General features: G+C 53.0%; 1 protein-coding gene across 4 annotated transcripts in view; it reads left to right on the forward strand.

Annotated features, from left to right (window-relative positions):
* Nucleotides 1–558: 558 nt before the first annotated feature.
* LOC119974761 (39S ribosomal protein L17, mitochondrial-like) overlaps nt 559–12,986 on the forward strand; it is a 30,505-nt gene continuing 18,077 nt past the window's right edge. Inside the window, exons 1-3 of one of the 4 annotated variants that reach the window (XM_038813968.1) lie at nt 559–653; nt 8,046–8,240; nt 9,717–9,785. In XM_038813968.1, coding sequence (XP_038669896.1) covers nt 8,067–8,240; nt 9,717–9,785 — 243 coding nt within the window. In that variant the 5' untranslated portion in view covers nt 559–653; nt 8,046–8,066. Of the gene's footprint in view, nt 747–8,045; nt 8,241–9,716; nt 9,786–12,986 lie in introns of all 4 variants that reach the window. The other 3 variants (XM_038813967.1, XM_038813970.1, XM_038813969.1) reach the window with 3 other exon arrangements.

The following is a 12,986-nucleotide window of genomic DNA, read 5'->3' on the forward strand; positions in this document are numbered from 1 at the left end:
ACAGTACAGTGGTGAATTGTAATAGCATATGTTCACCACACCCTGCAATGAAGTTACTGTGAAAAGACCCCTGTTGCCCACACTCCGGCACCTGTTCGGGTACACAGAGGGAGAATTCAGAATGTCCAATTCACCTAACACCACGTTTTCTGGGACTTGTGGGAGGAAACCTGAGCAACCGGAGGAAACCCACGCAAACACGGGGAGAACGTGCAGACTCTGCACAGTGACCCAAGCCGGGAATTGAACCTGGGTCCCTGTATCGCTGCGAAGCAACAGCTTTCTCCTCATTTCTCTTTCAAATCTGCTCCCCCTTATCCGAAATCTATGACCTCTCGTTTCCGATTGGCCCACAAGAGGAAGCATCCGCTCTACGTTGACTTTCATCAATACCTTTTATCATCTTCTGTACCTCAATTTGCTCTCCTCTGATTTTACTAAACTCTCGAGAGCATATAGAGGGTGAACACGTTTAGGTGCTGCAATTGTCTCCCTTTGGGGGGGGGGGGGGGGATTAGTACAGTGGGGAACACAATCTGGTGCTGCAATTACCATTGTTTCCAAGCTGGGCGCTGCGAACCGGGCGGAACCCTTTTGCCGGAGCCGCAGTTTTCCACCCGGAGGGCTGAGCGGACGGACACGGGGGCCAGCGGGTAAGATGGCGGCGCCCATGCGGGGTTAAAGTTGCCGCTTTCTAAGTGGAAAGGGAGAGGAGGGTGGTTTCGAACCCCGGTCAAAGGAGCGAGGTGAGGAGTGTGCATCCCAGCTTCGGATAAAGGCGGGATTGGCGGGTGAATTGAGCCCGGAGTGGGAAGTTTAGCTCCGGCTTGGCCCTGATAACTGGGCCCGAGCTCCCCCCGCAGGCCAGTTCCAGCTGTTTGTGAAAGGTCCCAAACAGTCTGTGATCTCTTCATATCACCCTCATTTCAACAAACCTGCGTTACTTTCACCTCTCCATTTTATTCAACTTTTAAATGTAGCTACATATTTAAAAAATACATGTAATCTATTGAATAAATTGGAAATGTATGCTTACATTTTATTTTATTTCCATGGGGATGTGGGCTTGCTGGCTGGTCAGCATTTATTGCCCATCTCTAATTACCCCTTGTATGGAGGGGCAGTTAAGAACAGTCCCACATTGCTGTCTGGTGTCATATGTAGACCAGACTGGGTGAGGACATGGCAGATTTTGAATCTGACCTAGAGTGACTGCGTGGAGTTTGCACATTCTCGCTGTGTCTATGTGGGTTTCCTCCGGGTGCTCCAAAGATGTGCAGATAAGGTATGGTCACAGGGAGTGGGCCTGGTTTGTTGCAGACTTGATGGGCCAAATGGCCACCATCTGCACTGATGGAATTCTAGGACATCTAGGACGATGTCCCTAAAGGACATGAGTGAACCAGAAGGGTTTTTACAATGGGCAGCACGGTAGCACAAGTGGATAGCACTGTGGCTTCACAGTGCCAAGGTGTCAGGTTCGATTCCCCGCTGGGGCACTGTCTATGCAGAGTCTGCACGTTCTCCCTGTGCCTGCATGGGTTTCCTCCGGGTGCTCCGGTTTCCTCCCACTGTCCAATGGCGTGCAGGTTCGGGGGATTGGCCATGATAAATTGCCCTTAGTGACCAAAAAGGTTCTGATGGGGTTATTGGGTTACGGGGATAGGGTGGAAGTGAGGGCTTAAGTGGGTTGGTGCAGACTTGATGGGCCGAATGGCCTCCTTCTGCACTGTATGTTCTAATAATCGAAAATGTTTTGTATGGTCATGCTTTAGATTTTTGTTGAATTCAATTTTCGCGATCTGCCATGGCGGGATTGCGACTCGGGTAGGTGCAGCATGGTAGCATAGTAGTTATCACAGTTACTTCACAGCTTAAGGGTACAGGTTCGATTCCTTGTTTGGGACACTGTCTGTGTGGAGTCTACACGTTCTCCCCGTGTCTGCGTGGGTTTCCTCCGGGTGCTCCGGTTTCCTCCCATAGTCCAAAGACGTGCAGGTTAGGTGGATTGGCCATGCTAAATTGCCCTTCATGTCCAAAAAGGTTGGGTGGGGTCACTGTGTTACGGGGATAGGGTGAAGGTGTGGGCTTGGGTAGGGTGCTCTTTCCAACAGTCAGTGCAGACTCCATGGGCTGAATGGCCTCCTTCTGCACTGTAATTTCTATGATTAGCTTGGGTCCATGGATTACTAGTCCGGCGACAATACCACTAGGCCACTGCCTCTTATTTACCACTTATTGTAACCCCCTGTCAGTCCCAGCAATGGGTAACCTAGGCTAGTGAGTGGCCCTCCTTCATCATAGTGAGGTGCAAGATTGAAATCGGGCTTGCGTACGAACTATGACCCCCATATGTAATATAAGATTTAATACGTGGTAAATATTTCATTTATGTAAATGATTTATGTATTGATAGAGCTAATTCAATTTGCATACGTGCAGTGCGGTCAGCCTAAGTCGAAGGTGAACCTGCGAAAGAAGACCCAAGGAGTTTGAGTAAAGGCAAGCAACCAGCAGAGGGCAGCAGAGCAGGGCTACTGATCAGCTTGTTCTGGGGAAATTTGCATACGTGCAGTGCGGTCAGCCTAAGTCGAAGGTGAACCTGCGAAGAAGACCCAAGGAGTTTGAGTAAAGGCAAGCAACCAGCAGAGGGCAGCAGAGCAGAGCTACTGATCAGCTGTTCTGGGGAAATTTGCATACGTGCAGTGCGGTCAGCCTAAGTCGAAGGTGAACCTGCGAAGAAGACCCAAGGAGTTTGAGTAAAGGCAAGCAACCAGCAGAGGGCAGCAGAGCAGAGCTACTGATCAGCTGTTCTGGGGAAATTTGCATACGTGCAGTGCGGTCAGCCTAAGTCGAATGGTGAACCTGCGAAGAAGACCCAAGGAGTTTGAGTAAAGGCAAGCAACCAGCAGAGGGCAGCAGAGCAGAGCTACTGATCAGCTGTTCTGGGGAAATTTGCATACGTGCAGTGCGGTCAGCCTAAGTTGAAGGTGGTTTGTGGAGGGGCTGTTGGCAACTGACAGTTAAACCCGAAACACTTTGTGAGTGTTTCCCACCCTACCTCCTCCTCTAACCAACCCCCCCACCCCACGGTGGTTGGGAAGCGGGAGCAGGGGCCTGTCGTGAAGGTGAGTGAGTGCCTTTAAATTTGCTTACCTTTCAGCGGGATCAGGGTTTGAGGTAATATCAGGTAAGCTCTTCCTTTCTTTTTCTTTTTCTTGTTTTTTTTTAATCTAGAGGGGATGTCAGGGAAGGCAGTACAATGCTCCTCCTGCAGAATGTTTGAGGTGAGGGACGCCGTCAGTGTCCCTGCTGATTTCATCTGTGGGAAGTGCACCCAACTCCAGCTCCTCAAAAACCGTGTTAGGGACCTGGAGCTTGAGCTGGATGAACTTCGGATCATTCGGGAGGCAGAGGGAGTCATAGATAGGAGCTTCAGGGAAGTAGTTACACCAAAGACTGGAGATAGATGGGTAACTGTAAGAGGGACTGGGAAGAAGCAGTCAGTGCAGGGACCCCCTGCGGTCGTTCCCCTGAGTAACAAGTATACCGTTTTGGATACTTGTGGGAGGGACGACTTACCAGGGGTAAGCCATGGGGTACGGGCCTCTGGCACGGAGTCTGTCCCTGTTGCTCAGAAGGGAAGGGGGGAAAGGAGTAGAACATTAGTAATTGGGGACTCAATAGTCAGGGGCACAGATAGGAGATTTGTGGGAGCGAGAGAGACTCACGTTTGGTATGTTGCCTCCCAGGTGCAAGGGTACGTGATGTCTCGGATCGTGTTTTCCGGGTCCTTAAGGGGGAGGGGGAGCAGCCCCAAGTCGTAGTCCACATTGGCACTAACGACATAGGTAGGAAAGGGGACAAGGATGTCAGGCAGGCCTTTAGGGAGCTAGGATGGAAGCTCAGAGCGAGAACAAACAGAGTTGTTATCTCTGGGTTGTTGCCCGTGCCACGTGATAGTGAGATGAGGAATAGGGAGAGAGAGCAATTAAACACGTGGCTACAGGGATGGTGCAGGCGGGAGGGATTCAGATTTCTGGATAACTGGGGCTCTTTCTGGGGAAGGTGGGACCTCTATAGACAGGATGGTCTACATCTGAACCTGAGGGGCACCAATATCCTGGGGGGGAGATTTGTTAGTACTCTTTGGGGGGGTTTAAACTAATTCAGCAGGGGCATGGGAACCTGGATTGTAGTTTTGGGGTGCGAGAGATTGAGAGTAGAGAGGTCAGGAGCACAGTTTTGACTTCGCAGGAGGGCGGCAGTGTTCAGGTCTGTGGTTTGAAGTGTGTCTATTTCAATGCCAGGAGTATACGAAATAAGGTAGGGGAACTGGCAGCATGGGTTGGTACCTGGGACTTCGATGTTGTGGCCATTTCAGAGACATGGATAGAGCAGGGACAGGAATGGTTGTTGCAGGTTCCGGGGTTTAGGTGCTTTAGTAAGGTCAGAGAAGGGGGCAAAAGAGGGGGAGGTGTGGCGCTGCTAGTCAAGGACAGTATTACGGTGGTAGAAAGGATGCAAGATGGGGACTGTTCTTCCGAGGTAGTATGGGCTGAGGTTAGAAACAGGAAAGGAGAGGTCACCCTGTTGGGAGTTTTTCTATAGGCCACCTAATAGTTCTAGAGATGTAGAGGAAAGGATGGCGAAGATGATTCTGGAAAGAGCGAAAGTAACAGGGTAGTTGTTATGGGAGACTTTAACTTTCCTAATATTGACTGGAAAAGATATAGTTCGAGTACATTGGATGGGTCGTTCTTTGTACAATGTGTGCAGGAGGGTTTTCTGACACAATATGTTGACAGGCCAACAAGAGGTGAGGCCACTTTGGATTTGGTCTTGGGTAATGAACCAGGCCAGGTGTTAGATCTGGAGGTAGGTGAACACTTTGGAGACAGTGACCACAATTCGGTGACCTTTACGTTAGTGATGGAAAGGGATAAGTATACCCCGCAGAGCAAGAGTTATAGCTGGGGAAGGGCAATTATGATGCCATTAGACATGACTTAGGATTGTTGGTTGGAGAAGTAGGCTGCAAGGGTTGGGCACACTGGATATGTGGAGCTTGTTCAAGGAACAGCTATTGCATGTTCTTGATAAGTACGTACCAGTCAGGCAGGGAGGAAGGGGTCGAGCGAGGGAACCGTGGTTTACCAAAGAAGTGGAATCTCTTGTTAAGAGGAAGAAGGAGGCCTATGTGAAGATGAGGCGTGAAGTTTCAGTTGGGGCGCTTGATAGTTACAAGGAAGCGAGGAAGGATCTAAAGAGAGAGCTGAGACGAGCAAGGAGGGGACATGAGAAGTCTTTGGCAGGTAGGATCAAGGAAAACCCAAAAGCTTTCTATAGGTATGTCAGGAATAAAAGAATGACTAGGGTAAGAGTAGGGCCAGTCAAGGACAGTGGTGGGAAGTTGTGTGTGGAGGCTGAGGAGATAAGCGAGATACTAAATGAATACTTTTCGTCAGTATTCACTCAAGAAAAAGATAATATTGTGGAGGAGAATGCTGAGACCCAGGCTATTAGAATAGATGGCATTGAGGTGCGTAGGGAAGAAGTGTTGGCAATTCTGGACAAGGTGAAAATAGATAAGTCCCCGGGGCCTGATGGGATTTATCCTAGGATTCTCTGGGAAGCCAGGGAAGAGATTGCTGAGCCTTTGGCTTTGATTTTTAGGTCATCATTGGCTACAGGAATAGTGCCAGAGGACTGGAGGATAGCAAATGTGGTCCCTTTGTTCAAGAAGGGGAGTAGAGATAACCCAGGTAACTATAGGCCGGTGAGCCTAACGTCTGTGGTGGGTAAAGTCTTGGAGAGGATTATAAAAGGTACGATTTATAATCATCTAGATAGGAATAATATGATTAGGGATAGTCAGCATGGTTTTGTGAAGGGTAGGTCATGCCTCACAAACCTTATCGAGTTCTTTGAGAAGGTGACTGAACAGGTAGACGAGGGTAGAGCAGTTGATGTGGTGTATATGGATTTCAGTAAAGCGTTTGATAAGGTTCCCCACGGTCGGCTATTGCAGAAAATACGGAGGCTGGGGATTGAGGGTGATTTAGAGATGTGGATCAGAAATTGGCTAGTTGAAAGAAGACAGAGAGTGGTAGTTGATGGGAAATGTTTCAGAATGGAGTTCAGTTACGAGTGGCGTACCACAAGGATCTGTTCTGGGGCCGTTGCTGTTTGTCATTTTTATAAATGACCTAGAGGAGGGCGCAGAAGGATGGGTGAGTAAATTTGCAGACGACACTAAAGTCGGTGGAGTTGTAGACAGTGCGGAAGGATGTTGCAGGTTACAGAGGGACATAGATAAGCTGCAGAGCTGGGCTGAGAGGTGGCAAATGGAGTTTAATGTGGAGAAGTGTGAGGTGATTCACTTTGGAAAGAATAACAGGAATGCGGAATATTTGGCTAATGGTAAAATTCTTGGTAGTGTGGATGAGCAGAGGGATCTCGGTGTCCATGTACATAGATCCCTGAAAGTTGCCACCCAGGTTGATAGGGTTGTGAAGAAGGCCTATGGTGTGTTGGCCTTTATTGGTAGAGGGATTGAGTTCCGGAGCCATGAGGTCATGATGCAGCTGTACCAAACTCTGGTACGGCCGCATTTGGAGTATTGCGTACAGTTCTGGTCGCCTCATTATAGGAAGGACGTGGAAGCTTTGGAACGGGTGCAGAGGAGATTTACCAGGATGTTGCCTGGTATGGAGGGAAAATCTTATGAGGAAAGGCTGATGGACTTGAGGTTGTTTTCGTTAGAGAGAAGAAGGTTAAGAGGTGACTTAATAGAGGCATACAAAATGATCAGAGGGTTAGATAGGGTGGACAGCGAGAGCCTTCTCCCGCGGATGGAGGTGGCTAGCACGAGGGGACATAGCCTTAAATTGAGGGGTAATAGATATAGGACAGAGGTCAGAGGTGGGTTTTTTACGCAAAGAGTGGTGAGGCCGTGGAATGCCCTACCTGCAACAGTAGTGAACTCGCCAACATTGAGGGCATTTAAAATTTATTGGATAAGCATATGGATGATAAGGGCATAGTGTAGGTTAGATGGCCTTTAGTTTTTTTTTTCATGTCGGTGCAACATCGAGGGCCGAAGGGCCTGTACTGCGCTGTATCGTTCTATGTTCTATGTTCTATGTTCTATGTAAGAACAAAATAAATAATCACACTTTGATTGGACGCTGAGGGAGTGCACGGCTCTCGTGGTAAATGTTGTCAACAATCAACATGCACCTCACTTCACTGGCCCTTGCTTTACGTGCAAATCACTTCAGTCACACCGGGAGAAAAAAAACTATGCAGACAGAAATCAGTGGAATGTGGCAACCCTGCACATGGGCAACAGTCTCGTAGGCTGGACTCAGAACCGAGATGGGCCACATGTGGAACCAGGCCTCTGGATGTCCTCCACTGCCATAAGATGTCGGTGCAGGAGGAGGCCATTCAGCCCATCAAGTCAGCTCTACCATTCAATGAGATCATGGTTGATCTGATATAATCCTCAACTCCACTTTCCTACCTTATCCCCATACCTCTTGATTCTCTTATTGATTAAAAATCTGTCTATCTCAGCCTTGAAATACTTAATGACAGCTTCTACAGCTCTCTGTGGTAAATAATTCCACAGATTCACTAACTTCTGAGAGAAGACATTTCTCCACATCTCTATCTGAAATGGGCGACCCCTTACTCTGAGGTAAGCCCTCTGGCCCTAGAGTGTCCCATGAGAGGAAACATCCTCTCAGCATCTACCATGTGAAGCCCCTGAGAATCTGATATGTCTCAATAAAGTCACCTCTCATTCTTCTAAATGAGTACAGGTCCAACCTACTCAACCTCTCCTCAGAAGAAAATCCCTCCGTACCTGAGATTAATATAGTGAACCTTCTCTGGACTGCCTCCAATGTCAGTAAATCTTTCCTTAGGTAAAGGGACCAATTATTTGATTAGCTGGGTTTGCAATCAGGACACTCCTAGCCTGCCATGGTGACATGATGCTGTGATTGTTTGTTGATCTCTCTCCTCCGTTCCCACAGAATCCCAAGCCCGTTGGAACGATGCGTCTGACCACTGCTCTGTGGATTAGCCATGGAAAGGTTGCCCGTCGGATGGGACTCGGGCCCCAATCCCGCCTCGATATGCTACGGAACCTTGTGACTGCGTTAGTGCGCCATGAGAGGATTGAAACCACGCTGGCACGGGCTGACGAGATGAAACCTTATGCTGAGAAGGTAATATAGTCCTCCTGTTACCAGCCCAGATTTATCTCCAGTCTTCCTGCAGTGCAGACAGACAGCAGCAGATCTCCTTCCCTGCGAACAGCAACTTGTATTGATCAAACACTTCAAATGTAATAACACATCCCTGGGAGCTTTGCAGCAGGGATTATCAAACACCATTTCACCCTGAAACATATATGGCGATATGAGGGGCTGGCGACCAGAGCTCAGTCACTGAGTGAGGTTTTAAAGAGAGTCTGAAAGGAGAAGAGAGAGAGAGAGAAAAGGAAAGAGGATACAGACAGAGAGATACAGACTGAGAGAGAGAGAGAGGTGGAGAGGTTTAGCTGGGAAATTCCAGAGCTTGGGGCACAGGATGCTGAAGGCACAGTGGAGTGATGGGAGTTGAGGGGTGCTTGAGAGGCCGGAATTGAAGGGCAGCAGAGACCTAGGAGGGGCTGAAGAAGGTTCGAGATAGGGAGTGTTATAGGGACTGGAGGAGGTTACAGAGATAGGAGTTGGAGGAGATTACAGACATAGGGAGGGTTGTAGATGCTTAAGGAGGTTACAGATAATTAAGTTTGTTGGGGCTGGAGTAGTTTACAGAGATAGGGAAGTTTATAGGGGCTGGAGGAGGTTACAGAGAAAGGGAGGGTTGTAGATACTGGAGTAGTTTACAGAGATGGGAGATAGGGTTGTAGGGGCTAGATGAGGTTACAGAGATGGAGAGTGTTGTTGGGGCTGGAGGAAGTTACAGAGGTAGGGAGGGTTGTAGGGGCAGGAGGAGATTACAGAGATAGGGTGGGTTGCTGGGGCTGGAGGAGGTTACAGAGGTACGGAGCGTTGTTGGGGCTGGAGGAAGTTACAAAGATAGGGAATGTTGTTGGGGCTGGAGGAAATTACAGAGATAGAGAGCGTTGGGGCCGGAGGAGGTTATGGAGAATAGGGAGTGTTTTTGGGGCTGGAGGAGGTTACAGAGATAGGGAGCGTTGTTGGGGCTGGAGGAGGTTATAGAGACAGGGAGGGTTGTAGGGGCTGGAGGATGTTATATAGAGAGAGAGAGAGTGTTGGGGTGGAGGTGTTTACAGAGAATAAGGAGTATTATTGGGGCTGGAGGAGGTTACGGAGAATAACGAGTGTTGTTGGGGCTGAAGGAGGTTACAGAGAAAAGGGAGTATTGTTGGGGCTGGAGGAAGTTACAGAGATAGGGAGGAATGTCGGGGTTGGAGGTTCACATTGATTGAATGTGCGACTCTTTTGACTGAAAGGCATTGAGGAGGCAAATATTTTGAAATTTTGTGTGTGTCAGGCTATGGGGTGACTTCTGGGATCGCTGAAGTTCCGTGCGCAAGTGAGGATGATATACTGAGTGCCTTTATCTACTGAGGGGAGAGGGAGGAGGTGAGAGAGGGTGGGGGAGGGTGAGGGAGACGGAGAAAGCGAGAGATGAAGTTTGCAAATTAACAAACCTCCCATCTTGCCTTTCAGCTTGTGGACTATGCAAAACGGGGTGACACGGATGAGAAAGCCATGAAGATAGCCGACTTCTGGCTGACGGTATGCCTCTCGTGGGATGTTGGGGTGGGTGGGGTCCGCAGGAACTTGCAATGAGCTCAATGGCTGCTGTGCCTTCTTCAGTGTAACAATGAGCCGCCTGGACCCACATTCACTCTTGGATCCTTTCACAATGCAGTGATGGTGTGACCCTGGAGATCAGCCTGTTGCCATTCAATGTGCTGAAGGCAGAAAATGTTTTTTCTCTTATCTGCCCCCACATCATCCAAAGACTCGGTAGTGACTGGTTTCAGATGGAGGGTCTCCCTCTCTGTCTCTCTCTCACTCGCTCGGTCTCTGTCGGTTGATCTCTCTCTTACTCTGTCTCTCTCTCTCTGTGTCTCCCTCTCCCTTTGTATCTATCTCTCAGTCTTCATCTTTCTGTACTTGTTTCTGTCTCTCTCTCCCGCCCTCTCGGTCTGTCTCTCCCGCTCGGTCTGTCTCTCCCGCTCGGTCTGTCTCTCCCGCTCGGTCTGTCTCTCCCGCTCGGTCTGTCTCTCCCGCTCGGTCTGTCTCTCCCGCTCGGTCTGTCTCCCGCTCGGTCTGTCTCTCCCGCTCGGTCTGTCTCTCCCGCTCGGTCTGTCTCTCCCGCTCGGTCTGTCTCTCCCGCTCGGTCTGTCTCTCCCGCTCGGTCTGTCTCTCCCGCTCGGTCTGTCTCTCCCGCTCGGTCTGTCTCTCCCGCTCGGTCTGTCTCTCCCGCTCGGTCTGTCTCTCCCGCTCGGTCTGTCTCTCCCGCTCGGTCTGTCTCTCCCGCTCGGTCTGTCTCTCCCGCTCGGTCTGTCTCTCCCGCTCGGTCTGTCTCTCCCGCTCGGTCTGTCTCTCCCGCTCGGTCTGTCTCTCCCGCTCGGTCTGTCTCTCCCGCTCGGTCTGTCTCTCCCGCTCGGTCTGTCTCTCCCGCTCGGTCTGTCTCTCCCGCTCGGTCTGTCTCTCCCGCTCGGTCTGTCTCTCCCGCTCGGTCTGTCTCTCCCGCTCGGTCTGTCTCTCCCGCTCGGTCTGTCTCTCCCGCTCGGTCTGTCTCTCCCGCTCGGTCTGTCTCCCCGCTCGGTCTGTCTCTCCCGCTCGGTCTGTCTCTCCCGCTCGGTCTGTCTCTCCCGCTCGGTCTGTCTCTCCCGCTCGGTCTGTCTCCCCGCTCGGTCTGTCTCTCCCGCTCGGTCTGTCTCTCCCGCTCGGTCTGTCTCTCCCCGCTCGGTCTGTCTCTCCCGCTCGGTCTGTCTCTCCCGCTCGGTCTGTCTCTCCCGCTCGGTCTGTCTCTCCCGCTCGGTCTGTCTCCCCGCTCGGTCTGTCTCCCCGCTCGGTCTGTCTCCCCGCTCGGTCTGTCTCTCCCGCTCGGTCTGTCTCTCCCCGCTCGGTCTGTCTCTCCCGCTCGGTCTGTCTCTCCCGCTCGGTCTGTCTCCCCGCTCGGTCTGTCTCTCCCGCTCGGTCTGTCTCTCCCGCTCGGTCTGTCTCTCCCGCTCGGTCTGTCTCTCCCGCTCGGTCTGTCTCTCCCGCTCGGTCTGTCTCCCCCGCTCGGTCTGTCTCCCCCGCTCGGTCTGTCTCCCCCGCTCGGTCTGTCTCCCCGCTCGGTCTGTCTCCCCCGCTCGGTCTGTCTCCCCCGCTCGGTCTGTCTCCCCGCTCGGTCTGTCTCCCCGCTCGGTCTGTCTCCCCCGCTCGGTCTGTCTCCCCCGCTCGGTCTGTCTCCCCGGCTTGGTCTCTCCCGCTCGGTCTGTCTCTCCCCGCTCGGTCTGTCTCCCCCGCTCGGTCTGTCTCCTCCCGCTCGGTCTGTCTCCCCGCTCGGTCTGTCTCCCCGCTCGGTCTGTCTCCCCGCTCGGTCTGTCTCCCCCGCTCGGTCTGTCTCCCCCGCTCGGTCTGTCTCCCCCGCTCGGTCTGTCTCCCCCGCTCGGTCTGTCTCCCCCGCTCGGTCTGTCTCCCCGCTCGGTCTGTCTCCCCCGGCTCGGTCTGTCTCCCCCGCTCGGTCTGTCTCCCCGCTCGGTCTGTCTCTCCCGCTCGGTCTGTCTCCCCGCTCGGTCTGTCTCCCCCGCTCGGTCTGTCTCCCCCGCTCGGTCTGTCTCCCCCGCTCGGTCTGTCTCCCCCGCTCGGTCTGTCTCCCCCGCTCGGTCTGTCTCCCCCGCTCGGTCTGTCTCCCCCGCTCGGTCTGTCTCCCCCGCTCGGTCTGTCTCCCCCGCTCGGTCTGTCTCCCCCGCTCGGTCTGTCTCCCCCGCTCGGTCTGTCTCCCCCGCTCGGTCTGTCTCCCCCGCTCGGTCTGTCTCCCCGCTCGGTCTGTCTCCCCCGCTCGGTCTGTCTCCCCCGCTCGGTCTGTCTCCCCCGCTCGGTCTGTCTCCCCCGCTCGGTCTGTCTCCCCCGCTCGGTCTGTCTCCCCCGCTCGGTCTGTCTCCCCCGCTCGGTCTGTCTCCCCCGCTCGGTCTGTCTCCCCCGCTCGGTCTGTCTCCCCCGCTCGGTCTGTCTCCCCCGCTCGGTCTGTCTCCCCGCTCGGTCTGTCTCCCCGCTCGGTCTGTCTCCCCGCTCGGTCTGTCTCCCCGCTCGGTCTGTCTCTCCCGCTCGGTCTGTCTCTCCCGCTCGGTCTGTCTCCCCGCTCGGTCTGTCTCTCCCGCTCGTCTGTCTCCCCCTCGGTCGTCTCTCCCTCGGTCTGTTCCCCCCCGCTCGGTCCTCTCTCCTCGTTCTGTCTCTCCCGTCGGTCTTCTTCCCGCTCTGTCTCTCTCTCCCGCTCGGTCTGTCTCTCCCGCTCGGTCTGCTCTCCCTCGGCTCTGGTCTCTCCCCTCGGTCTGTCCTCCCGCTCGGTCTGTCTCTCCCGCTCTGTCTCTCTCCCTCGGTCGTCTCTCCCGCTCGTCTGTCTCACGCTCTCTGTCTCCCCTCGGTAGTCTTCTCCGCTCGGTCTGTCTCCTCCCCTCGGTCTGTCTCCCGCTCGGTCGTCCCCCCTCGGTCTGTCTCCCCAGCTCGTCTGTCTCCCCACTCGGTCTTCTCCCCGCTCGGTCTGTCTCCCCGCTCGGTCTGTCTCCCCCGCTCGGTGTCTCCCCCGCTCGGTCTGTCTCCCTCTCTCTCTGTCCCTCTCTCTCTTTGTTCCTCTCTCTCTCTGTCCCCTCTCTCTCTCTGTCCCTCTCTCTCTCTGTCCCGCCCTCTATCTCTGTCTTTCTCTCTGTCTCTGTCTCTCTCTCTGTCTCTGTCTCTCTCTCCCGCTCGGTCTGTCTCTCCCGCTCGGTCTGTCTCTCC

Source organism: Scyliorhinus canicula, chromosome 12 (assembly GCF_902713615.1).
Source record: "Scyliorhinus canicula chromosome 12, sScyCan1.1, whole genome shotgun sequence".
Lineage (NCBI taxonomy): Eukaryota > Metazoa > Chordata > Chondrichthyes > Carcharhiniformes > Scyliorhinidae > Scyliorhinus > Scyliorhinus canicula.